General features: G+C 33.7%; 2 protein-coding genes across 3 annotated transcripts in view; one reads left to right on the forward strand and one right to left on the reverse strand.

Moving 5' to 3' along the window:
* Positions 1 to 1475: 1475 nt before the first annotated feature.
* LOC145256367 (protein YIPF6-like) overlaps positions 1476 to 26555 on the reverse strand; it is a 53151-nt gene continuing 28071 nt past the window's right edge. For both annotated transcript variants that reach the window (XM_080115192.1, XM_080115191.1), the window contains 5 exons: positions 24873 to 24951; positions 21342 to 21384; positions 16903 to 17034; positions 8052 to 8212; positions 1476 to 4932 (listed from right to left, as the gene is read on the reverse strand). In XM_080115192.1, coding sequence (XP_079971318.1) covers positions 4820 to 4932; positions 8052 to 8212; positions 16903 to 17034; positions 21342 to 21384; positions 24873 to 24951 — 528 coding nt within the window. In that variant the 3' untranslated portion in view covers positions 1476 to 4819. The remainder of the gene's footprint in view (positions 4933 to 8051; positions 8213 to 16902; positions 17035 to 21341; positions 21385 to 24872; positions 24952 to 26555) is intronic.
* LOC145256066 (uncharacterized) lies at positions 22195 to 24347 on the forward strand. The gene is made up of 3 exons (XM_080114649.1): positions 22195 to 22238; positions 22983 to 23757; positions 24267 to 24347. Exons 1-3 carry the CDS (start codon positions 22195 to 22197, stop codon positions 24345 to 24347), a joined length of 900 nt encoding a protein of 299 aa, XP_079970775.1.

Consider the following 26555-nt stretch of genomic DNA (forward strand, 5'->3'; position numbering starts at 1 on the left):
TATTAGATTTTAGTTACTACAGTTCTCAAATTTATTATAGAGATACCATAGGTATTAAACGTAATGTTAAATTCCTTAAAAAAAAAAAAAATGAAGTAATCACGGAATTTCCATAGGTCCCATTAGTTAATTCTAGCAGGCCACTCGGCATTGCCTGTTCGTAAAATATGTATAAATATTAGATTTTAGTTACTACAGTTCTCAAATTTATTATAGAGATACCATAGGTATTAAACGTAATGTTAAATTCCTTAAAAAAAAAAAAAAATGAAGTAATCACGGAATTTCCATAGGTCCCATTAGTTAATTCTAGCAGGCCACTCGGCATTGCCTGTTCGTAAAATATGTATAAATATTAGATTTTAGTTACTACAGTTCTCAAATTTATTATAGAGATACCATAGGTATTAAACGTAATGTTAAATTCCTTAAAAAAAAAAAAAAATGAAGTAATCACGGAATTTCCATAGGTCCCATTAGTTAATTCTAGCAGGCCACTCGGCATTGCCTGTTCGTAAAATATGTATAAATATTAGATTTTAGTTACTACAGTTCTCAAATTTATTATAGAGATACCATAGGTATTAAACGTAATGTTAAATTCCTTAAAAAAAAAAAAAAATGAAGTAATCACGGAATTTCCATAGGTCCCATTAGTTAATTCTAGCAGGCCACTCGGCATTGCCTGTTCGTAAAATATGTATAAATATTAGATTTTAGTTACTACAGTTCTCAAATTTATTATAGAGATACCATAGGTATTAAACGTAATGTTAAATTCCTTAAAAAAAAAAAAAAATGAAGTAATCACGGAATTTCCATAGGTCCCATTAGTTAATTCTAGCAGGCCACTCGGCATTGCCTGTTCGTAAAATATGTATAAATATTAGATTTTAGTTACTACAGTTCTCAAATTTATTATAGAGATACCATAGGTATTAAACGTAATGTTAAATTCCTTAAAAAAAAAAAATGAAGTCAAAGAGAAAAAAATAACAGAAAAAAACTGATGCATGCGAGTATTGTTTTTTCTAAAAAGTTCACTTTTTTTTTTCACTTCTTGTAAGTGAAAAAATAAAAAAATAAAAAATACTCAAGCTGAGGTCAAAACCAAAACCCAAAGACAGTCAAGCACATCATTACACCAGCTTTCCACGATCTTTAAAAGGTGTTTTCAAACCTACTTATTCTTAACATAAGGAAGCTGTCATGTTTCTCAGCTGCACATGCGTAGTCATAAAACATTTGATAAACAGATAAAACCCGATCATCCCCAAATGACATTTCTCCAATTTTGACCTTTTAACAGCCCCCTTTTTGTCCGGATAAAAACTAATTAAAAAGTTTTCCACATGTCTGAATACTCTATATACCAAATTTCAAGTCTGTAAATCAAAAAATTTATGGAGTATATAGGTTTAGAAGTGTCCTCACCCACACTTTCTTGCTTCTATAGATATATATAGATTATAATCAATGCTTTTTTTTTTTTTTAATTTAAATGTCCAATCTGGAAATTGCAAACCAACCCTGGCCAGAAAATAAGAACGAATTAAAACCATTTCGTTTGACATCGTTAAAAGTTGACGTAAAAAAAAAAATTCAAAGTGATATTTCTGTTTGTTAAGAAATGTCAGTGCTTGTAGATATAAAATACACATGTTAAAAGTGACGGTTAGAAATAAACAGGAAAACTCTGATATACTTATTTGGAGTCTATTTTCCAATGCCAAAAACGATTCCTTTATCTTTTTATTTGATTTTGTTTAAAACAAAATCTTCCATTGCTGGTAATAATAATAAAATAATAAATATTGATTTTAAACAACCAGTCAAACAAAAATCTATAGATCATCCTCACAATTGTGTGTTTTTACATTTGAAAAATATATATGTACATTCAACATTCTTTTTTTTATAATAATTGGAGAAAAAAAATAACTTTATAGTTTAGAAATTTATAAAGAATCAGAATTGATAATTGTATTGGAAACAGGAATTTTGTACAGAATCTGGAAAAGTATTGGAATCGTATAAATACTAATACTTATGTATCAGAAAAAACAGGTGTCTACACCAAAAATTATGGAAAATTATTGAGTCGAATTTGCTTAAAAATAAATACCAGTTTTATCGTACATTTCCAATTCTCCACTTGTATGAACAAATTTTATGCCTGACAGAGTTATTACCCCTGTTCTCCCTTTTCCTAACTCTTCTAAATTCTAAAGACGAAAACTGCGTTTGTGCCAATGAAGAATCAGAACTAGATGAAACCGATTTATATTTTCACTCTTCAATTTATTTAATGGTAAATTTATTTCTTAACTAGCAAAATTTGTGAAGTTGAAGTCTAATCTAAACAAATTCAAAGTCCAAGGGACAGGAAAGCGGTTCGATCAGTACACACACAGTGACATGCCACCAACACGAACCAGCGTACACAATTACCAACCGGCCGTTCTTTCCTCGCCCCTTGTCTTCCAAAACGACCTGAATTCATAGTTGTCGAAGACCAATTGATTTGCATATATACACAAGATTTTGCGAGAGTTTCCGAGATCATACCATTACAAAACACCGTCGGCGCCATCTTGGAATTCTTTTCCTATCCTAGCTTCGCAGCGATGACAAAGCACACACGCACACCTAGGTCGTTTGAACGGTAAGCCCTCATTTTCACAGCTTTTGCCACAATTTGCATACGTGTCAGTGGCAACATTACATATGTATGTATGTGCATGTATAATTATGTGTTTGTATGCGTGTTTGTATATTTTTGTGTGTGTGTGTGTTTGTGCATATATTTATGTATGTATGTATGTATGTATGTATGTAGTGTGTCTTGCCTCTGCATAACTTATGCATTAATATTTTACAAACAGGACCCATGGAAATTCCACGGAATGAGAAATATATCCAATCAACAAATGTTTTGATAAAGCTGATATTTTTCTGGGTAGCAAAAAATAATTTTTGGGGTCGAAACAAACCAATAACACGCAGCAAATATAAGTTTATTAACATTTCTATGAAAATAATGTCCATAGAATTTTAAATATAAAATTGAGTCAAATGATAATAAATTAGTAAGAATACTCAGAAAATAATATTGTGCTACATAGTTCAATCAAAATAAGTCCAACACTTTTAAGCAGACAATGTTTTTCTTCTTTTACTTTATTTCCATTTTCACTGATTCCTTTCTTCGGTGAAGAACTGCTGCACGTCGAAATTGCTACGAGTTCCATTTTCACATGATTACAATAATGATCATACCTTATTAGAATAATTTTTGAAAACAAGGCTACATCAGAAGGCGATCACTCTCATATTTTTGGACAGTGTTGCCAGATTGACCTTTTTAAAACCAAATTTTGTGAATTTGGCCTTTTTTGTTTCTCAAAAATTTTATTTGGCCTTTTTTCAAAGTAATGTACGAATGAACTAAGGCGGGAACAAGCAGCAGGCTGGAACAAGCAGCAAGCCGTCCGGCGTTGTCCGGTCGTAAAATATGCATAAATATTATATTTTAATTCATACAGAAACTGAGACATGGTATGCGAGGATTATGTTTTTTCTAAACATTTTACTTTTTGTAAATAAAAAAAAAATGCTCAAGCCAAGATGGAAACCAAAACCTAAAGACAGTAAGTCAAGTATGATAACTATTAGGCCAGCTTGCCACGATCTTTAAAAAGTGTTTTATTCTTAACATAAGGAAACTATTATGTGAATGATTTGCACGTGTGCAGTTATAAAACAGTAAGCCAAACAGATGAAAATCCGATGACCTCCATGTACCAATTTTTTTATTTTAAACCTCTTTTCAATCCTTTTCTTTGCGGATGAAATCTAATTAAAATGTTTTCCACATGTCTGAATAATCTATCTACCCAATTTCAGGTCTGTAGACCGACAATTCATTGAGTATATAGGTTGAGAAGTGTGCTCACACACATTCTCAATTTTATAGATTTATAGATTTCTGTAATGTTGAACAATATTTATTTTTATTGTATGTTTGATAATTAAAATTTTACGAGATGATTTTCCATAATTTTTGGTGTAGATACCTACTTTTGACTGAGGGAAAAAATATATCAAAGAGTTTTTCTTTAAATTTATTTGTAACTCCCATATTTTGCCTGCATAAGTCTTCCTACAAGCACAGAAATGTCTGATGCAGACAACAATGTCAATTCTTTCGTCCGAGTGTCCAAGCAATTAGATTCCATGAAATACCAAGGGAGATAATCTAGGAATTCTTAGGAGAAGTTTTTGGTTCTTGTCCAGAATTCCCATCTTTATTATAAAATTTAAAAAAAAAAAATTACATGATGCATGTATTCGTGACAAAACGAAAATATATTCTAAAAATCATATCACTTGATCAAGTGATATGATTTTTGTTAAGAAAATTATTTTTAAGTGATTAATAGGAATTTGTGGGCATTACAACAAATCTCACAAATTTGGAATTATTTGATTTTATAATTATTTCCAAAAGTGTTGCAGAGGCAGTCACTCTTTGGATACTCATAAAATTTGATTTTCTTTTTTAAAAATAAAACTTGATTAATTTACATGATTTTTGGAATTTGATACTTTGTTTTGTAACGGGTACATGCATCATATAGATTTTTGTTTAGTTTTGGGGGGGTTTTTTTAACATAGAGGGAATTATGGACAAAAACTATTTTTTGCAAAAAGCTGTCTTTGCAAGAGAGAGAAAGCGAAAGAGAAAAAGAGAAACGAGTTCTTTCAGGTGGACATCAATCAGTGACGTTAATTTGGTTGAAATTGGGCGGACGAGATATTACGTGTGCGAGATGATGAGCCAGCTGATGACAAAGTAGAAGAGGAAAATTGGGTACATGGCGAGGTATTTCTTGCTGTACGGTTGGTTTGTAGCAAGGAAGGCAGTGGATGCTGAAAAGAAAAAGAGAAAACAAGTTATTATCATCATCATTATTATATTCAGTTTTATGTCTCATGTCTTAATGGAAATCACTCCATACAAGGCATAAAAAGCCACTTGATGTCAGAAGCTAAAAAAAAATACCACTTCAAGATTAAAAACTAGCTAACGATAAATGTTATATGGATTCCAACCCAGAAGACAGGAAAGCTCTCATACTTACAAAGCTGTTTAAGCATTGTCTTAAGGTTAACTCCTTCTCAACACCCCGGAAAACGTCATCAGTCTGTCCCCTATTTAAAAATTCAGGTGATCGCTCATCTCCCTCTCAATACAGACCAATAAGTCTCCTGTGCTTAATGAGTAAGTTGCTAGAATCTGTTAAATAAAGAAGCAGTCAACCACCTCAGCAAAAGTAACCTCCTCAGTGACATGCAATATGGTTTCCATTCTGCTAGAACTACAGCAGATGTGCTAACAGTTATATCTCATAGGATTAGCGAATCTCTCAACGGTTTCCTTTCTAGGACACCTGCTCTTGACATATCAAAGTCCTTTGATAGGGTGTGGCATAAAATCTACTCCACAAGATCTCCAGCTACAGTATAGCTGGAAATGTCTTTTCAATTATTAAATCATTTCTCTCTGATAGGCTCATAAGAGTAGTAGTTGATTGGCAGAAATCAGAAGCTCACAGTTTAAATGCTGGAGTCTCTCAGGGGCCCATGCTGGGCCCAACTCTTTTCCTGATCTACATTAACGATCTCCCAAATCACATCCTAAGATCATCCATAGATATTTATGCTGACAACACTACTATCTATGGCAACACTTCAAAGGCCATAAACGACCAAGTTCTCTCTGATTCTCTCTCCTCTAATCTTGATCACGTACTGCAAAGATGTGGCTGTTTAATTTTAATACATCTAAAACCAAGCTTCTATTTTTCATCATCAATGCTCTGGTCCCCTGTCTGACATCAATTGAAGTGAATGGCTCTCATCTTGGGGAGGTTCCATGTTTTGACAAGCTTCTAGGTCTGACCTTCACTCCTGATCTGAGATGAAGCATGTACACCAAATCCGTTGCCAAGGCTGCTGGAAAAATGGTAGGATTGTTCTACCACTCCAGTAGATATCTCACTTCTGATGCAATTCTCTACCTGTATAAGCGCCAAGTATGTCCAGAGATAAAGTACTGTTGCTACATCTGGGCAGGAGCTGCTAGAAGCATCTTATCCTGCCTTGAAAAGACCAAAATAGACTTCATAGCCAAGTGGGAGGATGCCCTTTTCTTTGTCCTGCAATCTCTTTCCCAAGAAATTTATCGAGCCTGTCTCTGCTTTATCTTTATGGCAAGTGCTCATCTGAGCTCCAGTCTATGGTTCCCCCACTCGCCAAACTTTCACGAAAAATATTCCTCTCATAGCTGAAACAACTTTCAATAATTTTACACACTCTTTATCTGTGCTTAACCCTAAACATAGATTCCATGAACAAAAGTTCTTTCTTAAAACTGCACGCCTGTGGAACTCTCGTCAGTCTACCTGCTTTCCAGCTGACTACAATATGGCTACCTTCAAGTCCAATGTAAACAAGTTCATGATTAGCCGTTCCCCTCAATTTACCAAATTCACACTTCTAACGATTACTATGATATTGTCCTTTTGACCAATGTACACTCTTTAACGCTTATCCTCGAGTGGCCTCTGGGCCTTGATAAGTGGTGATACCTTTGTAAAAAAAAAAAAAAAAAAAAAGGACACCGTTGAGGTCGGTTAGGGTTTAACACTTCTATTTTCACAAGGTTTCGGCCGATGTCATTTCTGATTTTCTTCACCTTTTTAAAAATTGAAAATCTTTGTCAAACTCAGGAACCTATAAATAAATTTGAATTGAACCCTTTATTTAATCTACAGTTTTTTTGTCAGTTAGCAGAATTGTTCCCTCTATCGAGCTGGAAAAGTACTCACAGCTGAGAGTATCCTGTATCTCTACAAAGCCACCATTCACCCATGCATGGAGTATTGCTGCCACATTTGGGCTGGTGCATCTACCACTAGTCTATCCCTCTTGGACAGCGTCTAAAAAAGTGTTTTCAATCTAATATAGCCCACTTTGTTAACGAAGCTCCAACCCCTGTCCCATCGCTACAATGTTGCATCTCTGTGTCTGTTTTACAAATATTTTAATACAATGAGTTCATCAAAACTCATTGTACTTGTGCTCCCTCGGCGTACATAACCTGACAAACCCGCTTAGCAGCAAAATCACACTCCTTCACTGCGGTCCCTAAATGCTAGAAAACTTTCTACTCTAATAGTTTCTTCCCTTGACTTTGGAATTCCCTTCCTGCTACCTGCTTCCCTGATTGTACTGATATGCAGAAGTTTAAATGTAATGTAAATCAACATCTTGTTAATCTTTCCTAGGCATGATCCTAAATAATAGCCCCTTATGTCCAAGTGGTGATATGCCTTGTCAGGGATGAACGTGAGTAAAAAAAAAAAAAAAAAAAAAAAAAAAGAAACTATTAGTGACGGGACGATTCCAATATTTTCCCAATTCCAATACAATGAGAGATTCTGATTCAGATGCTTTTAAAATCTCCAAATATTTTTCCCCGAATTTCCATAAAAACTCATGCAATATGTGCATATGTATATATATATATATATATATATATATATATATATATATATACACACACACACATATATATATATGTATGTATGTTTCACAAATGTACATACAAGATATGTATATATATATGCATTTCATGTATGTGCATATAGTTTCACAAATGTAAAACTACACTTCGAGATGTGTGTGTGTGTGTGTCGGGGGAGGGGTCTACAGATTTTAGTTTTAATCAATAAATATCCATAGTATATCAGTAATGGAAAATTAAGTTTTAAACAAACAAAAAACAAAGGAATTATTTATTCGTTGAGTTTGGTTTAGTTGCTTTGTATTAGAAAATTATTTTTTTAACCTAATGATTAAGTTTTGAATAACGAAAGGAGAAAAAAAAAATCAATAACATGAATGTTCGTTTGATTTTAGGTCAGAAAGCTAAAATCTTCAGACAGCTTGATCTGGCCGAAAAAAAATGCGTGTGGATTACTTACCGAATGTTGACCATGCAAATGCAAAGCAGACGACAAGAAAACGGACGATGAAGAGGGCAACATTCTGATTTGAAAACATCAGGATGAGACGGCAAATGATAAGCGCGAGGGCCAATGGCGAGACGCAGTATCCGAGGACACAGACGCTTTGGAAGAACGAACTGGAAAAAAAAATCATTACAAAGACTACAATTTTTAGAAAGTAAAAGTTAAACAGTAAAATGTTTAACAGTGATCAAACATTAATAACAAGCAGGGGGGGGGTACGATTTGGCTCAGTTGTAAAATACGCTTAAGTATGATATTTTAATTTGTCCAGATTTTGTATATATATTATTATAAACGTGATTTCAAAAGTAAAAAAAAAAATTGGGGTGCCATCAGCTAGGATAACAGCTGAAATCAAAACTGTAGCGTTCAAATTCGAATGACATCATCACTGTACCAACGGGACACGCATATGAACTGATTAAAATAAACTAAGATGAATGTTCCAAATGTGTAACGATTTTTTTCAATTTTGACCTCTTAAAAATTATTTTAACCCATTAAAGACTATAAAAGGCTTTTTCATAGGAGATAGATTTTGGAAATATGGAGACAGACAAACAAACATAGTGAGTTTTATAAATTAGATCAGCATACGTTTTCTACATATTTTTGTTTTATGCCACTGAAATGCAGATATCGTTTTTTTCATACCCCAACCCTATCAGTTATCTTGGATGTTTTTCCTGTACATGTTGTATATGTTGTACATGTTGTACATGTTCTATATGCTGTACATGTTGTACATGTTGTATATGTTGTACATGTTGTATATGCTGTACATGTTGTATATGTTGTATATGCTGTACATGTTGTATATGTTGTATATGTTGTATATGTTGTACATGTTGTACATGTTGTACATGTTGTATATGCTGTACATGTTGTATATGTTGTACATGTTGTACATGTTGTATATGCTGTACATGTTGTATATGTTGTACATGTTGTACATGTTGTATATGCTGTACATGTTGTACATGTTGTATATGCTGTACATGCTGTACATGTTGTATATGCTGTACATGTTGTATATGCTGTACATGTTGTATATGCTGTACATGTTGTATATGTTGTACATGTTGTATATGTTGTACATGTTGTACATGTTGTATATGCTGTACATGTTGTACATGTTGTATATGCTGTACATGTTGTATATGCTGTATATGCTGTACATGTTGTATATGTTGCATATGCTGTATATGTTGTATATGTTGTATATGCTGTATATGTTGTATATGTTGTATATGCTGTATATGCTGTACATGTTGTATATGCTGTATATGCTGTACATGTTGTATATGTTGTATATGCTGTATATGTTGTATATGTTGTATATGCTGTATATGCTGTACATGTTGTATATGCTGTATATGTTGTATATGCTGTATATGTTGTATATGCTGTATATGCTGTATATGTTGTACATGTTGTATATGCTGTATATGTTGTATATGCTGTACATGTTGTACATGTTCTATATGCTGTACATGTTGTATATACTGTACATGTTGTACATGTTGTATATGCTGTACATGTTGTACATGTTGTATATGCTGTACATGTTGTACATGTTGTATATGCTGTACATGTTGTATATGTTGTATATGCCGTATATGTTGTATATGTTCTATATGCTGTACATGTTGTATATGCTGTACATGTTGTACATGTTCTATATGCTGTACATGTTGTATATGCTGTACATGTTGTATATGCTGTACATGTTGTACATGTTGTATATGTTGTACATGTTGTATATGTTGTATATGTTCTATATGCTGTACATGTTGTATATGCTGTACATGTTGTACATGTTCTATATGCTGTACATGTTGTATATGCTGTACATGTTGTACATGTTCTATATGCTGTACATGTTGTATATGTTGTACATGTTGTATATGCTGTACATGTTGTACATGTTGTATATGTTGTACATGTTGTATATGCTGTACATGTTGTATATGCTGTACATGTTGTATATGCTGTATATGCTGTATATGCTGTACATGTTGTATGTGTTGTATATGCTGTATATGCTGTACATGTTGTATATGCTGTATATGTTGTATATGCTGTACATGTTGTACATGTTGTATATGTTGTACATGTTGTATATGCTGTACATGTTGTATATGCTGTACATGTTGTATATGCTGTATATGCTGTACATGTTGTATGTGTTGTATATGTTGTATATGCTGTACATGTTGTATATGCTGTATATGTTGTATATGCTGGACATGTTGTATATGTTGTATATGCTGTATATGTTGTACATGTTGTATATGTTGTATATGCTGTACATGTTCTATATGCTGTACATGTTGTATATGTTGTATATGCTGTACATGTTGTATATGCTGTACATGTTGTATATGCTGTACATGTTGTATATGCTGTACATGTTGTATATGCTGTACATGTTGTATATGCTGTACATGTTGTATATGCTGTACATGTTGTATATGTTGTATATGCTGGACATGTTGTATATGTTGTATATGTTGTACATGTTGTACATGTTGTATATACTGTACATGTTGTATATGTTGTACATGTTGTATATGTTGTACATGTTCTATATGCTGTACATGTTGTATATGCTGTACATGTTGTATATGCTGTACATGTTGTATATGCTGTACATGTTGTATATGCTGTACATGTTGTATATGCTGTACATGTTGTATATGTTGTACATGTTGTATATGCTGTACATGTTGTATATGTTGTATATGCTGTATATGCTGTACATGTTGTATATGTTGTATATGCTGTACATGTTGTATATGTTGTACATGTTGTATATGTTGTATATGCTGTACATGTTTTATATGCTGTACATGTTGTATATGTTGTATATGCTGTATATGCTGTACATGTTGTATATGTTGTATATGCTGTACATGTTGTATATGTTGTACATGTTGTATATGTTGTATATGCTGTACATGTTGTATATGCTGTACATGTTGTATATGCTGTACATGTTGTATATGCTGTACATGTTGTATATGTTGTACATGTTGTATATGCTGTACATGTTGTATATGTTGTATATGCTGTACATGTTGTATATGCTGTATATGCTGTACATGTTGTACATGTTGTATATGCTGTATATGTTTTATATGCTGTACATGTTGTATATGCTGTACATGTTGTACATGTTGTATATGCTGTACATGTTGTATATGCTGTACATGTTGTACATGTTGTATATGCTGTACATGTTGTATATTCTGTACATGTTGTACATGTTGTATATGCTGTACATGTTGTACATGTTGTATATGCTGTACATGTTGTATATGCTGTACATGTTGTATATGTTGTACATGTTGTATATGTTGTACATGTTGTATATGCTGTACATGTTGTATATGCTGTACATGTTGTATATGCTGTACATGTTGTATATGCTGTACATGTTGTACATGTTGTATATGCTGTACATGTTGTATATGTTGTACATGTTGTATATGCTGTACATGTTGTATATGCTGTACATGTTTTATATGCTGTATATGCTGTATATGTTGCATATGCTGTACATGTTGTATATGCTGTACATGTTGTACATGTTGTATATGCTATACATGTTGTATATCTTGTACATGTTGTATATGTTGTATATGCTGTACATGTTGTATATGCTGTACATGTTGTATATGCTGTATATGTTGTATATGCTGTACATGTTGTATATGCTGTACATGTTGTACATGTTGTACATGCTGTACATGTTGTATATGTTGTATATGTTGTACATGTTGTATATGTTGTATATGTTGTATATGCTGTACATGTTGTATATGTTGTACATGTTGTACATGTTGTATATGCTGTACATGTTGTATATGCTGTACATGTTGTATATGTTGTACATGTTGTACATGTTGTATATGCTGTACATGTTGTACATGTTGTATATGTTGTACATGTTGTATATGCTGTATATGCTGTACATGTTGTATATGTTGTATATGCTGTATATGTTGTACATGTTGTATATGTTGTACATGTTGTATATGCTGTACATGTTTTATATGCTGTACATGTTGTATATGCTGTACATGTTTTATATGCTGTACATGTTGTACATGTTGTATATGCTGTATATGTTTTATATGCTGTACATGTTGTATATGCTGTACATGTTGTATATGCTGTATATGTTGTATATGCTGTACATGCTGTACATGCTGTACATGTTGTATATGCTGTACATGTTGTACATGTATATGTTGTATATGTTGTACATGTTTTACATGTTGTATATGTTGTACATGTTGTACATGTTGTATATGCTGTACATGTTGTACATGTATATGTTGTAGATGTTGTATATGCTGTATATGTTGTATATGCTGTACATGTTGTACATGTTCTATATGCTGTACATGTTGTATATGCTGTATATGTTGTATATGTTGTATATGTTGTACATGCTGTACATGTTGTATATGCTGTACATGTTGTATATGCTGTACATGTTGTACATGTTGTATATGCTGTACATGTTGTATATGCTGTACATGTTGTACATGTTGTACATGTTGTATATGCTGTACATGTTGTACATGTATATGTTGTAGATGTTGTAGAAGTTGTATATGTTGTGTATGTACATGTTGTACATGTTGTACATGTTGTACATGTTGTTGGCGAAACAAACCATGTGTCATCAACCTGCGGCCATTCCATTTCTTTTATTCACTCACAGTGAATATTCAAAATTAAGATTTTGTTTTTCCGAGGGTTCAGAAAAATACTCTATTGGGGGAAGCAACTAATATGTGAGATGAAGTTGAAATTATCTAAACTTATATAAGACTAGCAGGCCATCTGGCATTGCCCAGTTGTAAAATAAACTTAAATATGTTACTTTGATTAATGCAGATTTTGTATTTAGTACTGTATTATATTGGACCCAAAATATACAGTAATGATTTAGAAAGTTTAAAAAAATTACTTGTGCACCACCACTGAGAATCAAAACCAAAATGTTTACTTTATGATTTACTTTTTCCTTTGACATTAATGCCCGAACTATGAAGACATGTTTGCTGCAAGGCTAAAAATTAAAATATAAACCAATAGCTATTACGTTGCGCATGCATATTCGTAATGCTGTTATTCGACCTTCACCTGGCAAATCTCATTTTTTTTTATATTTTCACACTTTTGCACTAATTTTCCCTGACTAAAACCCAAATATAAAGTTTTGCATGGGTTCGATATCTTATATATTAAGTTTCATGTCTATAGACCAAAAACTGACAGAGGAGTTTGGTAGGTAAAATTGTTTAAACAAATATATATATGCATACATAAATATATATAGAAAGAGGTTTGTGATTACTATAACCTTTTTACGCTAATACTATGCAAGTATAAATCATGTAGAACAACTGCATTAATATAATTACACGTAATAGTTAACTGAAGATGATCAGCCCCCGATTAAACTGAAAAAAAATAGTGAATTAATTAAAATGAATGTTTAAAAAAATATGCAAATTAGCTAGATCTTTTGCAGATGAATGCAATTCCACAACCCGTATATAACAAAGTTGTATTTCCTTTTTAAATTAATAGAAAAAAAAGTTTTTTAGATGAATATCAATACACAAAAAAAAAATTATGTATATTTAAATTCAGCACCATAGAAAACCACTATATAGACATACATATCAAGTTTTTGAGTAATATGAAAAAAGAGCTCCAAAATTGCTTGTTTTTTAGTCCTAAAAGTCCCAGAAGGATGTGAACCAGAATTTTGCCAGGGTCACCCATACTGAATTTATATTAACAATGGCCTCCACATTTTGGCCAAATTTCAAGAAAATCTAATGGATGGATCAAACACTATGGGGCAAAAAGTGGCATTTTTTACCTCTTTTGAGTCCCTGGGGATGCCAAATCCCACTGTAAATGGATAACAGTGCAGTTTCAGGCCTTGACACATGTATATTTGAGTTGACTACTTTGAAAAACCACTATATAGTGAGACATATCAAGTTTTTGTTGAGAAATATGAAGAAAGAGCCATAAAAAGGGGCATTTTTAGCACTGAAAGTCCCTGGGGACGCGAACAGAATTTTGTCAGGGTCACCAATACTGGATTTATATTAAGAACAATGGGCTTCACATTTTGGCTAAGTTTCAGAAAAATCTAACAGATGGATTAAAAGTTATGGTTCAAAACATGTCATTTTTGGCCATTTTGGAGCATTTTTTACCTCTCTTGAGCCTGTGGAGTTGCAACGGGAATTTTCGCAAAAAATGTGCACATCTATTTAATGAAATACAATTTGTGGCAAAATTTCACGAAAAAGTAAGGAACGGTTATCTGGCAACTGTCCAGAATAACGGACGCACGGACGCCACTTAAAACGTAGGTTCCTCTCCGATAAATTGGGGAACCAACAATTTTTCTTTCAATCAAAATAGCTGCGAGTGCCTGTGCGACCAAAAAAAAATAAAAACTTAGCCTCGGTAGGCAGGCTTGAACCTGAAATGCGAAAAAGGAAAAGAAGGGAAAAACGTTACTGGCAAACACTTTTGCCCACTGGGCCACAGCGACTTACAACATCATGACCAAAATGTTTTCAATTTGCATGACTTGAGAAAATGCTGGATCAAAAAGTGACCCCTCCTTGCAAGAAATGGTCCAGTTGATCACCAAAGAATTAATCCTTTTTTCAAATTTTCACATAGGATGCATCGTTCTTTCAGATGGTATTCGTTTCAACCCGGTCAGATGCAGCTGACAAAAGTTTTTAGCAGACATACGAGCACACAAACAAACCATCGTTCGAGATTTATATAATACTAGCAGGGGTACCCGGCATTGCCCGGGTGTTTGTAGGTGTGTGTGGTGTTAAATAAAAAAGAAACCAGGGGGGGGGATGAAACATCAAAAAAAAACGTAAGGCAAACGAACGATGAAAACAGAAAAACGAACACATGAAAAATGGCTTAAATAAGCCTGTTTCGATATTAAAATTTAAAAAATCGGTGGGTACCCGGGTGTTTTTGGGTGTGTGGTTGGGGGTGGATAAGCGAAGTAAAAAAAAAAAACAGAAAAACGAATGTTACGTGAAAAATGGCTTAAATAACACTGGTTCAATATTTAAATTTAAAAATCGAAAAAAAAAAAAAAAAGAAGACATCTCACACCATGATTCGAACCCAAAACATTTAGATAATGAACCAACGCACTAATCAACTGACCTAACGCGATGTACATGAAATTTGTTCAGTTTTTCAACTATTTAAAGTAAATCAGGTCATGACGTCATCTGGCGCATGCGTAGAACCGCTCGTCGTCACGGGAAGATCGTTTTTGTTGACCCCCCCCTGTCGAAAATTGTCGATTTCGGGGTGAAAAATAAAGGTTTTTGGCCAATTTTTCGATATTTTTCGAGCGAAGGATGGGGCTTCGATATGATACCAAGTTTGTGAATTTTCGCCGTGTCTGTCGAAAGTTTTTAGCAAACATACACACATACATTTCCGCTTTTATATATATAGACTAGCGGGGGGGTACCCGGCGTGGCCCGGGTGTTTGTAGGTGTGTGCGTTGGGGGGGGTGATGATCAAAACAACCCTGTTTTTAAAAAAAAAACGTTGGCCGGGTGTTTGGAGGCGTAAAAGAAAAAATAAGTTTTAGTAGGAAAGTTGGCTTGAACCCCAAAACTTTTGACGTGGAGGTGGAAACGAAATGGAAAAAAACCCTGGGACCTAGCCATCTCGGCCACGAGAGAAGAGGGATGAAAAGCATCTTAATTTAACGTTTATAAAATGAAATTGACAGGTGCGAGAAACTTAAGTCGTGTGATGTTTGACCTTGAAACATGACGCGGCTGCAAGCCAGTTTTCGCTTGTTTTATACTGAAAAGCGAAAGATACATGGGACGCTCTAAAAATCTGGAAAAAAATAACGCGTGAAAGTTGGGAAAATTAAATAGACAGGCGATCCCTGTTCATAACTCTTAGATATTATCATTTAAACGTGATATACAAAGTTTTAAGAAGGAATGAGCCGACTGAGAAGTCCAGCGAGAAAAGCCTTTTACAGACATGCACAAAAAGCAAACATACATACATACATTTTCGCTTTTATATTTATATATATACTAGCGGGGGTACCCGGCGTTGCCCGAGTGTTTGTTTCTGGGACGGGGGGGGGGGGGAGTTTTAAAAAATGTTATGGTAGGTAAGTAGGAAGGATCAAACCCGGAGTCATGAGTAAAAGTAGGAAAATAAAGTGTGAAAAAAAATCAGAGTGGATATATATATATATATATATGTATATATATATATATATATATATATATATATATATATATATATATATATATATAATAGTAATCTGTAACAATAAATAGTAATGTATGGTGGTAAGTCGTTTAAAGCTCTCAAACTTTTTACTAGAATTGTTGCATTTTTTTTAACTTAAAAATCTTATGCAAGGGCCCATGGCATAGTGGATAAAGTATTTGGCAAAATTCAGTCATAAATTACACTCCTTTTGAAGAATTCAATCCTCAGTGCGGGTGACATTCAAAATACAATTGCAAATTACTTAAGACTTCTACCCAGGCTGGTGAAACGAGTATGATACTCCTGGGGTTGAATATAGGGCTCCGTTCGAAATTTTGTGCAGATTCCCAAGTTCAACAAGATACATCTGAAGAAGGTCGAAAGAAAGTTGTGAAAATAACATTCAAAATGAAAACAGTAGTCGGAATAATCCAAATAATATGAAGTAGAATTTCTTACTTACATTTTTCCTCCAAGCAGTTTGGAATTGAGCGTCACAATAACAGATCCCGCCCAAAATATGACAAACACTTCTGAAAACTCTGGACCACCAACTTGTTTCTTATCGAGATCTTCAGGTGAACTTTGTAACATTCTGAAAATTAAACATGAACAATTTTCATTAATGTGATTCCGTTTCATTCGTGTTTTACAGCATATCAACCCCCCTTTGAGGTTGTTTAATGCCAGTAAACAACACCTATTGTAAATGACTGAAATACCCCCCACCATTCAATAATAGAATTTTGTTTTCATTTATTATTCAATTCAGTTTACAATTTCAGCCAAGCATATAAAGTTACATTTGCAAAAACTAGTCTGTCAAACAGTTTCAAACACATAGACACAATTTGCAAAATGGAAAGAATAAGCAATTATCGCCTTTTTGACCTCATCTCTGACAAACAGGCATCGACACTACCTTCCGTTTAAATCTTTTTCCTCTTCCATCTCTCTCCTTTTCTTTCTCTTTTTTCCCTGTGGCACATAACATGACGAATAGTGTGCCACACGTTCCAAGTTTGGTTTACACATGCAAACTGACTGTGATGAAAAAAATTCTGCATACTGATTCAGCCTTACCGAGGTAAGCTAAACATTTGCAAAATTATAAACAAACTCTGCAGAGATCAACAAATGCACACGTATGTCATACACACACATGGTTTTATACGTTTTCCATCAAAATATATTGTCTTTAAAAAATGTATAAATATTTTCTACTTGTTTTAAATAAAGTCTATGCTTGTACATATATAAACTCAGTATCTGTTTTTATTAATTAGGGTAGTGTAGCATCTGTTCTGTAATCATAAGAACATCCACCCAAACATTATCTCCTCCTTTTTTGTGTGTGTGGAGGAGGGGGGAATATAGTATTTGTTGTATTGTCATCATCCTATATTCCCAGGGATTACCTTTTTGGGGGAGGGGAGGATAGTGTAGTATCTATTCTGTTGTCATGCGACCATCCTTCCAGGAACTTATGTCAAGAGGAGAGGGGGCAACATAGTATATATTCGTTTGTTATATAAAAACATCATCTGCATATTTTTGCTAGTACAATTAATTGAACGCAAGTTGCTATTTTTATACATGGGGGAGAATCGGATGTTCATGTCTTTACAAACACAATTAGTGTTTATTTATCTTCTCTGCAGATTAAGGATGGATTTTGAAAAGTTAGGTGAAGTGCACTCTGTTCTACAAAAAATTCCTGAAAAACCCAGTCAGCATTACCCAGTAGAAGTGCTTCAGACGATCAGCAACAAACTAAGCCCTTCTCAGTGAGAGAAGATAAAGCCTGGGACAGTGCACCTTCCAGAACTGAACGGAATCATACCTCAGCCCGACAGCAATAAAATCACTGTTGAATTAATGGTCAAAGTTGTATGCCCAACTAGTACAATGGCACCTACTCAAGCTGTGTCAGAGGTCGTTGAATATGAATGTGAGATAGATTTCATAATCTGCAACTGTATCCATTATGCCAGTGTCTTTTTTTGTTTTTTTACAAAGGAGTCACCACTCACAGATAAGGGTTAATGAGTGCATTATAGTCAATGGGACAATATTAGTAGTGGAAATTTGGTAAACTGGATTACTTAAAGGGACGACTCATTCAGAATTTGTTTACATTGGACTTGAAGCTGATCATATTATAGTTAGCTGGAAAGCAGGGAAACGGAAGAGAGTTCCACAGTCATGCAGTTCTAAAAAAAACGAAGCTTTGTTCATAGAATTCATGTTTAGGTTTAGGCACAGATAAAGAATGGGGGAAATTATTGATAGTGGTTTCAGCTAGACGAGTGTTTTTTTTGTGAAAGTTTGGCAAAGGGGACCATAGATTGGAGACCAGATGAGCAGTTGCCATGAAAATAACAATAAAGCAGAGACAGGCTCGCAATGTTTCTTCTGTGGGAGAGAGGTTGCAGGGAAGAGAGAAGGAATATCTTGACAAAGGCTTCCTTTCTAGGGCAATTGCTCTTGACATATCAAAGGCCTTCGACAAGGTATGGCATAAAGGCCTACTTCACAAGATTTCCAGCTACGGTATAACTGGAAATGTTTTCTCAATCATTAAATCATTTCTCTCTGATAGGTTCATAAGAGTAGTGGTCGATGGACAAAAATCAGAGGCCTGCAGTATTAATGCTGGAGTCCCTCAGGGGTCCATCCTGGGCCCAACTCTCTTACTGATATACATCAATGATCTCCCTAAACACATTTAAATCATTCGTTGACATCTATGCTGATGACACGACCATCTACGGCAACACTTAAAAGGCTGTAAATGACAAAGTTCTCTCTGATTCTCTCTCCTCTGATCACAGGCACATGGTTCAGTGGGGGAAGACATGGCTTTAATGCATCTAAAACCAAGCTCCTATCTTTACATCATCAATGCTCTGATCCCCATCTGGCATCAATTGAAATGGATGGCTCTTGTCTAGGAGAAGGCCCATGTTTTGACAAGCTTCTGGACTTGACTTTACTCCTAATCTGAAATGCAACACGTACATCAAGTCTGTTGCCAAGGTCGCTGGAAAGATGGTAGGATCCTTCTACCGTTCCAGAAGATATCTCACTACTGATACAATTCTCTATCTATATAAAAGCCAAGTACGTCCAAGGATGGAATACGGCTGTCATATCTGGGCAGGAGCTGCTAAAAACAGCCTATCCTGCCTTGACAGAGTACAAAATAGACTTCGTGGCTTAGTGGGGGATGCCCCTTTCTCTTCCCTGCAACCTCTCTCCCACAGAAGAGATGTTGCAAGCCTATCTTTGTTTTATCGTTATTTCCAGTGCAGGTGCTCGTCTGAGCTCCAATCTCTGGTCCCCCCTCACCAAACATTTTACAAAAACACCCGTCTAGCTGAAACCAAACAAATTCCTGAGAACCGCCCCCCCCCCTTAAGCAGACACTTTATTAAATCTCAACACTAACATATTGTACATGCGTGGCTTCCGGGCCTTGATAAGTGGTGACTACCTTGTGTAAAAAAAAAAAAAAAAAAAAAAAAGGACACTCCCTACTAGGCTACAAAGTTTATTTTGAATTCTGTCAAGGCAAGACTGTTGTGGATATATTTTTTTGTGATGGCATTTATTTAGGATAGAAAATTTTTCACATAGCAAACCAAAATTGAGTTTGTTACAGCTTATGGGGTCAATCGGCATGCGCAGCTATGAGGTTAGTGGGAGTGAAGTCGAAATTTTGGAATCAGAAAATCCTAACAAATCTGCACAGGAAATGATGGACAGGGGTGGCAACTCTATTAATAAAACTGGCAAGTTGAGATTTTCATTATTTGTCATCTTGTTTTAAAAATAAATTAATGGATTAGAATATTTACAGGATAGGCATTCTGATCATTTTCTTGTTTTTTTTGTTTTGCAATCCAGAATATTTATTCGACCAGGAAGCTTCATTTGCCAAGAATTTCAAATTTTCTAGAAATCCTTCATGATTATTTTTGTTTACTTTCTGCAAAATAATTGTTTTTTTCTTTATTCCCAAATTCAAGTCAATATTTTTGTTTAGCAATTGTTGTTTACTTTTTCAATTTTCAAAACACAAAATAATACTTTTTTACTAGTTGTTTCTGTACAGTTTAAAAAAATACACGCAAAGACGGTTGGAAGTTACATTTGAAAATTATTTCTTGCTGCTTCTTTGTTGTAAGAACGAAATTTAAAAATCCAAATATTGAATTTAAAGTAAAATCAATCATATCTACTTAACTGTCATGTCATAGTAATGAAAATATCCCAAAATTATGAAACATGATTAGGTAGAAAATTAATTATTAATGAAAATAGTTTTGAGTTTTGCTAAAACAAAAAACAGAGTTCAAATCGTGACAAGGGAGATAATTATTTTCTGAAAACTGAAAATCTTAAGCCAATTTAGCAAAACTCAATTTTCACTGTCTTTGAAAATTTAGATAATAACAAAGAAAAAATTAAAGAACGAGGAATTTGATATCACTTGATTGTCTCACCGTACTTACCTCCCCACAAGGGCAGAGTTAGCCACAAAGTCGGTTTTTAATATGAGGAAAAAGCACTTGTATCCCCTCGACGTAAATAAAGCAGACAAGCAGCAAAATCCCACTCCTTCACAGTAGAGATCCCTAGATGTAAGAGAGCCTTCTACTCCAGTAGTTTCTTCCTCAGAACTGCTAGACTTTGGAATTCCAGTCTGGATCCCTGCTACCCCAACTGTACTGACATGCAGAAGTTCAAGTGTAACGTGAACCAACATCTTGCTGCCCAACTCCCTACATAGTACCCCTGTAGCTTATGTCCCTGATAGTAGCCCCCTACATCAAAGTGGCAATGTGCCTTGTTTGGGGTGAAAATGTAAAAAAAAAAAATAAAATAAATTTTACTTACAAAGCCATCACCACACAGAGGATCAACGGTCCCCACAAATCCCCTAAAAAACGAATAAAAAAAATATATATATATATTAAATGGCATTTTATTTATATAACAAACATTTTGGAGTTATTTAGTACTAAAAATATTTATAGTAAACGCTTCATTGAATCCAAGTTGCTTTTTACCCACAGTTGGAGCAAGATATTAATGACTTAGATTAAACTACTCAAGCCAGGATTCCGTCAGCAAATTTTGCAAGAGTCAGGAATCACAGCAAGTTATTTTTTTTTATCTAAAAGCAACCACAGTTATAGGTGAACATCTTAGAAAAAAAATCTTTTGAGATTTACAAATCTGTGTTTATAATAGTTTGAAATTAACATTTTAATAATTTAATACAGAAAATTTGAATATTTTAAAATAAATTATAAAAACTCAATTTTTGTAAATTAAAAAACTAAATACTGTCAATAAAATAGAAAATACGAGGAGCATTAAATAAGTTTCCAGGTTTTTTTTTTTTGTACAGGCATTTAAAATTGTTGTAGACTCTTGAAAATTCAGTACGTTAATGTCATATATATTATGAGATGACTGACCAATTTTTATGATTTCAGATTCAAATGAACAGCTACAGCTGGAATTGGAATATACCCTACTAAAGCCCAATTGTCACAGCTGGTGAATTTAAAAAATGCAATCTGGATAAGAGGACACTTTAGAAGAATAATATGCAATAAAAATTCTGTTTTAAACTTGGTAAAAATACCACAGAAACATGTGGAAGGCTTCAGACTGCTTTTGAACCTTCTTACAGTTTTTTAGTGGCATAAGAGATTCAAGGAAGACAAGGAGTCTGTGAGGGATGGTGAGAGGTGTGGAAGGAGTTAATGAAGGAAGAAAACCAAAGTTGATTGGCCAAATAAAGAATTTCATGGACAAGAACCGTCCTGAGTCTACAGAGACAATAAGTGCACAGTTTGATGTCAGTGTGGGAACTGTGCACACAATTATTTATGAGGAACTGAAGATACGAAAGATTTGAAAAAAATTTGTCCCAAGAGTGCAGTCCAAAATGCCATCCTTGTCAAACTATTTGACCAAGATGGGCTTGAAGACAGTTCCTCACCCTCCCTATAGTCCAGACCTTGCTCCCTGTGACTTTTAGTTATAACTTAAACTCAAGGAAAACCTTAGAGACTGTTGTTATGAGACAATTTAGGAGATAAAAGAGTCTGTGACAAGAGTCATTGACATTCTCACACAAGAAAACTTCCATAAAAAAGTTGTTGAAAGTGCAAGTGCATTTGCAGCCAGAGGAGATTACTTTGAAGGGGACTAGCGCTTCACGTGTGTACTATCGATAAATGCACCCATATAAAAAAGTCAAAAGAAACTTATTTAAGACACCTCGTATGTTAAATGTTGAAAAGAACAATTTTTTTTATCATCTCAAAGAAAATGTTAGTTATTGAAGAAATTACAGTTAAACTCATTGATTTAAATAATTTATTTTTAATTGAAAACGAAGAATGAATTGTTGATCTTGCCCAAAGAAAAGGTTTCCTCATCAACAAAATAGAAATTGTATTTGTAAACAAATTGCGACACGTTTGGTCGTTTTATTTTATGGCATATCAACATTTTTTGCAGAAATTCCAAAACTTTTTGTCATTTTGGAAAAAAGTTTGTATGCTTCCATTTCTTTTTACTTAAAATATCCGTGTTGTTTGATTTGCTTGTTTTACGGCATATCAACCTTCTTTTGTGTTATTTAATGGTAAATCTTCTTTTGTGTTATTTAATGGTAAATCTTCTTTTGTGCTATTTAATGGTAAATCTTCTTTTGCGCTGTTTAATGGTAAATCTTCTTTTGCGCTATTTAATGGTAAATCTTCTTTTGCGCTATTTAATGGTAAATCTTCTTTTGCGCTATTTAATGGTAAATCTTCTTTTGCGTTATTTAATGATAAATCTTCTTTTGTGCTATTTAATGGTAAATCTTCTTTTGTGTTATTTAATGGTAAATCTTCTTTTGTGTTATTTAATGATAAATCTTCTTTTGTGTTATTTAATGATAAATCTTCTTTTGTGCTATTTAATGATAAATCTTCTTTTGTGCTATTTAATGATAAATCTTCTTTTGTGCTATTTAATGGTAAATCTTCTTTTGTGCTATTTAATGGTAAATCTTCTTTTGTGCTATTTAATGGTAAATCTTCTTTTGCGCTATTTAATGGTAAATCTTCTTTTGTGTTATTTAATGGTAAATCTTCTTTTGTGCTATTTAATGGTAAATCTTCTTTTGTGTTATTTAATGATAAATCTTCTTTTGTGTTATTTAATGATAAATCTTCTTTTGTGCTATTTAATGGTAAATCTTCTTTTGTGCTATTTAATGGTAAATCTTCTTTTGTGCTATTTAATGGTAAATCTTCTTTTGTGCTATTTAATGGTAAATCTAGTAATTTTGGAAAAAAAAGTTTGTATGCTTCACATTCTTTATATCTTTATTCATGGTGCTTGGGTTGGCTGTTTTGCAGAGGAAAATTGTTTTTGTTTTTGATTGTGTTGAACATGATTGAGTTTTCCAAAGAGAAAGAAGAAAAAAACAATCAAATTAATGCTTCGTGCATTTTAGACCAGGAAACCAATATCTTCAGACAGCTTGATCTTGTAACACCAGACTCTTCTTTTTCATCAAATGATATTTTTGTGAATAAAAATATGAGTCAGTTCTGTTTTTTTATTAAATTTTGTATCAGCTGTTCCTAAAAAAAAATTACTTGGAAGTCTTCTTTTTTTCATTTAAACTAGGCTGGGTTTTTTTTTCAACATATTCAGATTTTGTTCTTAAATGTAAGTTTATTTTTAACATATTAAAATTGTATATTACTGTTTTTTATTGTAATCCTTATGAAAACTTGGATTTATAAGACCAAAAAATCCAACCTTAATCACCCTTCAAGGCCTGTGACGCAGTGGATACAGGTGTTGAGTCTTTACGGTTCCAGGTGAGCATTGTCTGAAGATAGCGGTTTCAATCTTATCCAAAGCCAGTGAGACAACAGCAACTATGGAAGGTAGAAATTACTGGGGATACAGTTAAGAGACTTAGCATTTCTATCCAGTAGCGGTTAATCACCTAAGAAGGCCAGAGGATGAACTGTCCGAAACATGGTAAAACAACAACTATAAAGATGAGGATAACAGTTTGCAAATAAAATGAATACATATTTAAATTAGTCAGGAAGCCAGTATCTTCGGACAGCCTGATCTGGTAGCACTAGATGGCCTAACAAGTATTACCACACCAGCTGCCATTGCTCCCAGGCCAATGTGGACCCAGGAGCAATGGTAACTAAGAGGTAACTCCAGATTCCTGACACCTCCCAAATGGAACCTCACCACTGGATATCTTAAGGGCATATCAAAGACAGGTATTTATGGACGACTTGTTGTAGGGGATGTGCAGATTGAGAACCATTTAAAGTATGTCACGCATCAGAAAATATTGTAACGTTTTAAATAACGAATGCTTACATTCTCGCAGCAGCATTTCACTTTGCTTTGGATAAAGCACATGGAAGAATTTCACACCTACAGCCTTCAAGTCACGTAACTAGAAAAAAATAAAAATAAAAAAATATATAGTCAAATATTTTTTTTTTTCACAAATAATGGAGACTATCTTACGATTGAATTTTATGACAATATTAGTGCTAGGAGTTCATGCACCACCTGCCAATAAATAACGTGGGGGACTTCACAGGGAGCATATTGTTTGTACACAAATCAATGTTAACAGTTTACCACAATCAACAAAATACAATTGGTTAAACTTTTATAATAAAACGGATTATTCATTAAAATACATACAGCATAATTAATATTTTGGATTAGCAAAATTTTAAGGATAACACAATGTTTTTATTCATCTGAATATTATTGATTAAACTAAAAAGAACAATTTAGAAAAGTAAAATTGTGACGTGCTTGTAGGATATCTTTATATACTTTTATTATGGTCCATATGTTGTTGTTGTTGTCTCTTATCTTAGTCTATTTGCAAAAACACAGTTTATTTAAATTGAGGAGGTTTTATATGCCTGGGAGATATACATAGTCCGAGGTTGCAGACAATCATATATATATTAATTCCCTAAAACCTCTGGCCTTGATGGAGGGCAGACTAAAACTTGCTGCTATGGTTCCAAATTATCTGAAATAACAGCAAGACTGGATTCCAAATATTTCTCATATCTTATATATCCTCTCTTTTGAAAATAGGGTACGATTATGAATATCTCCAATATCAAATAATCCTTAGACACTGAAATTTATGTATGAAAACTAAAGAGGGGAGATATAACATATGAGAAATATTTGGAATCAAGTCTCCCCTTGCTGTTATTTCAGATCATTTAAAACCATAGCAGCAAGTTTTAGTCTCTCCTCAATCAAGGCCAGAGGTTTGGGGGAAATATCAGATATTTTGTAATTCATGTGCTCCATAACTATGCTTCAAAACTAGGAAAACAAATGACTATAATTGAAACATTTTATGGCTGTATAAAAGTTCCGAAAATAGGCTCTGGATGATCGATGATCCCCTTAATATGCGACCTTAAGGGCAAATGTAACACAGCCCACTACACAATTCAGGTCATTATCTTTCCAACGAGCCTCCATTGTTAAATTCTGATCAATAGTCGCTAAGACTTGGAACTTATAAAATTGAAAAAAAAAAAAGGTGGTATATCTATATATGAATATATCAAGACTGATAGCCAAATTGAATACTGAAATGCTCATATCTTTGGTTCTATGTGACGAAACTACATGAAAATTTGCAGGCTTTTTGAAGATTTTAATACTATTCTATGATTAAAATTTTATGACAATTGGTAAAAAAGAACGTATTTTCAAACCAATAAAATATTCCCAAATTTGTTTACATTTGTATATATAGTGTCCTGGCAGGCGAGCTTTGGTTGTCTTCCCTGTGACCTTGCCAGGCCACTAATACATACATACATACATACATACATATATATATATATATATATATATATATATATGTGTGTGTGAGTGGGCAAAAAGTGTTTGTTTATGAAGTTAGTATTTACCTTCCTCTCTCTGTGGGAAGCCTGGTAGAGGCACCTCAGGCGATTAGAAAAAAGAGAGAAGGTAAAGTCTTGGAGGGTGGGCCTCCTCGAATTGCAC

This window comes from Euprymna scolopes, chromosome 32, assembly GCF_053919585.1.
Source record: "Euprymna scolopes isolate OS-2025 chromosome 32, ASM5391958v1, whole genome shotgun sequence".
Taxonomy (NCBI): Eukaryota; Metazoa; Mollusca; class Cephalopoda; order Sepiida; family Sepiolidae; genus Euprymna; species Euprymna scolopes.

Coding starts and splice junctions, on each gene's coding strand:
- LOC145256066 (XM_080114649.1), top strand. CDS start 22,195: ATGGTGAGAGGTGTGGAAGGAGTTAATGAAGGAAGAAAACCAAA. Junction 22,239..22,982: donor AATGAAGGAAGAAAACCAAA/GTTGATTGGCCA, acceptor CATTTTTTGCAG/AAATTCCAAAACTTTTTGTC. Junction 23,758..24,266: donor TTCTTTTGTGCTATTTAATG/GTAAATCTTCTT, acceptor TGGATTTATAAG/ACCAAAAAATCCAACCTTAA.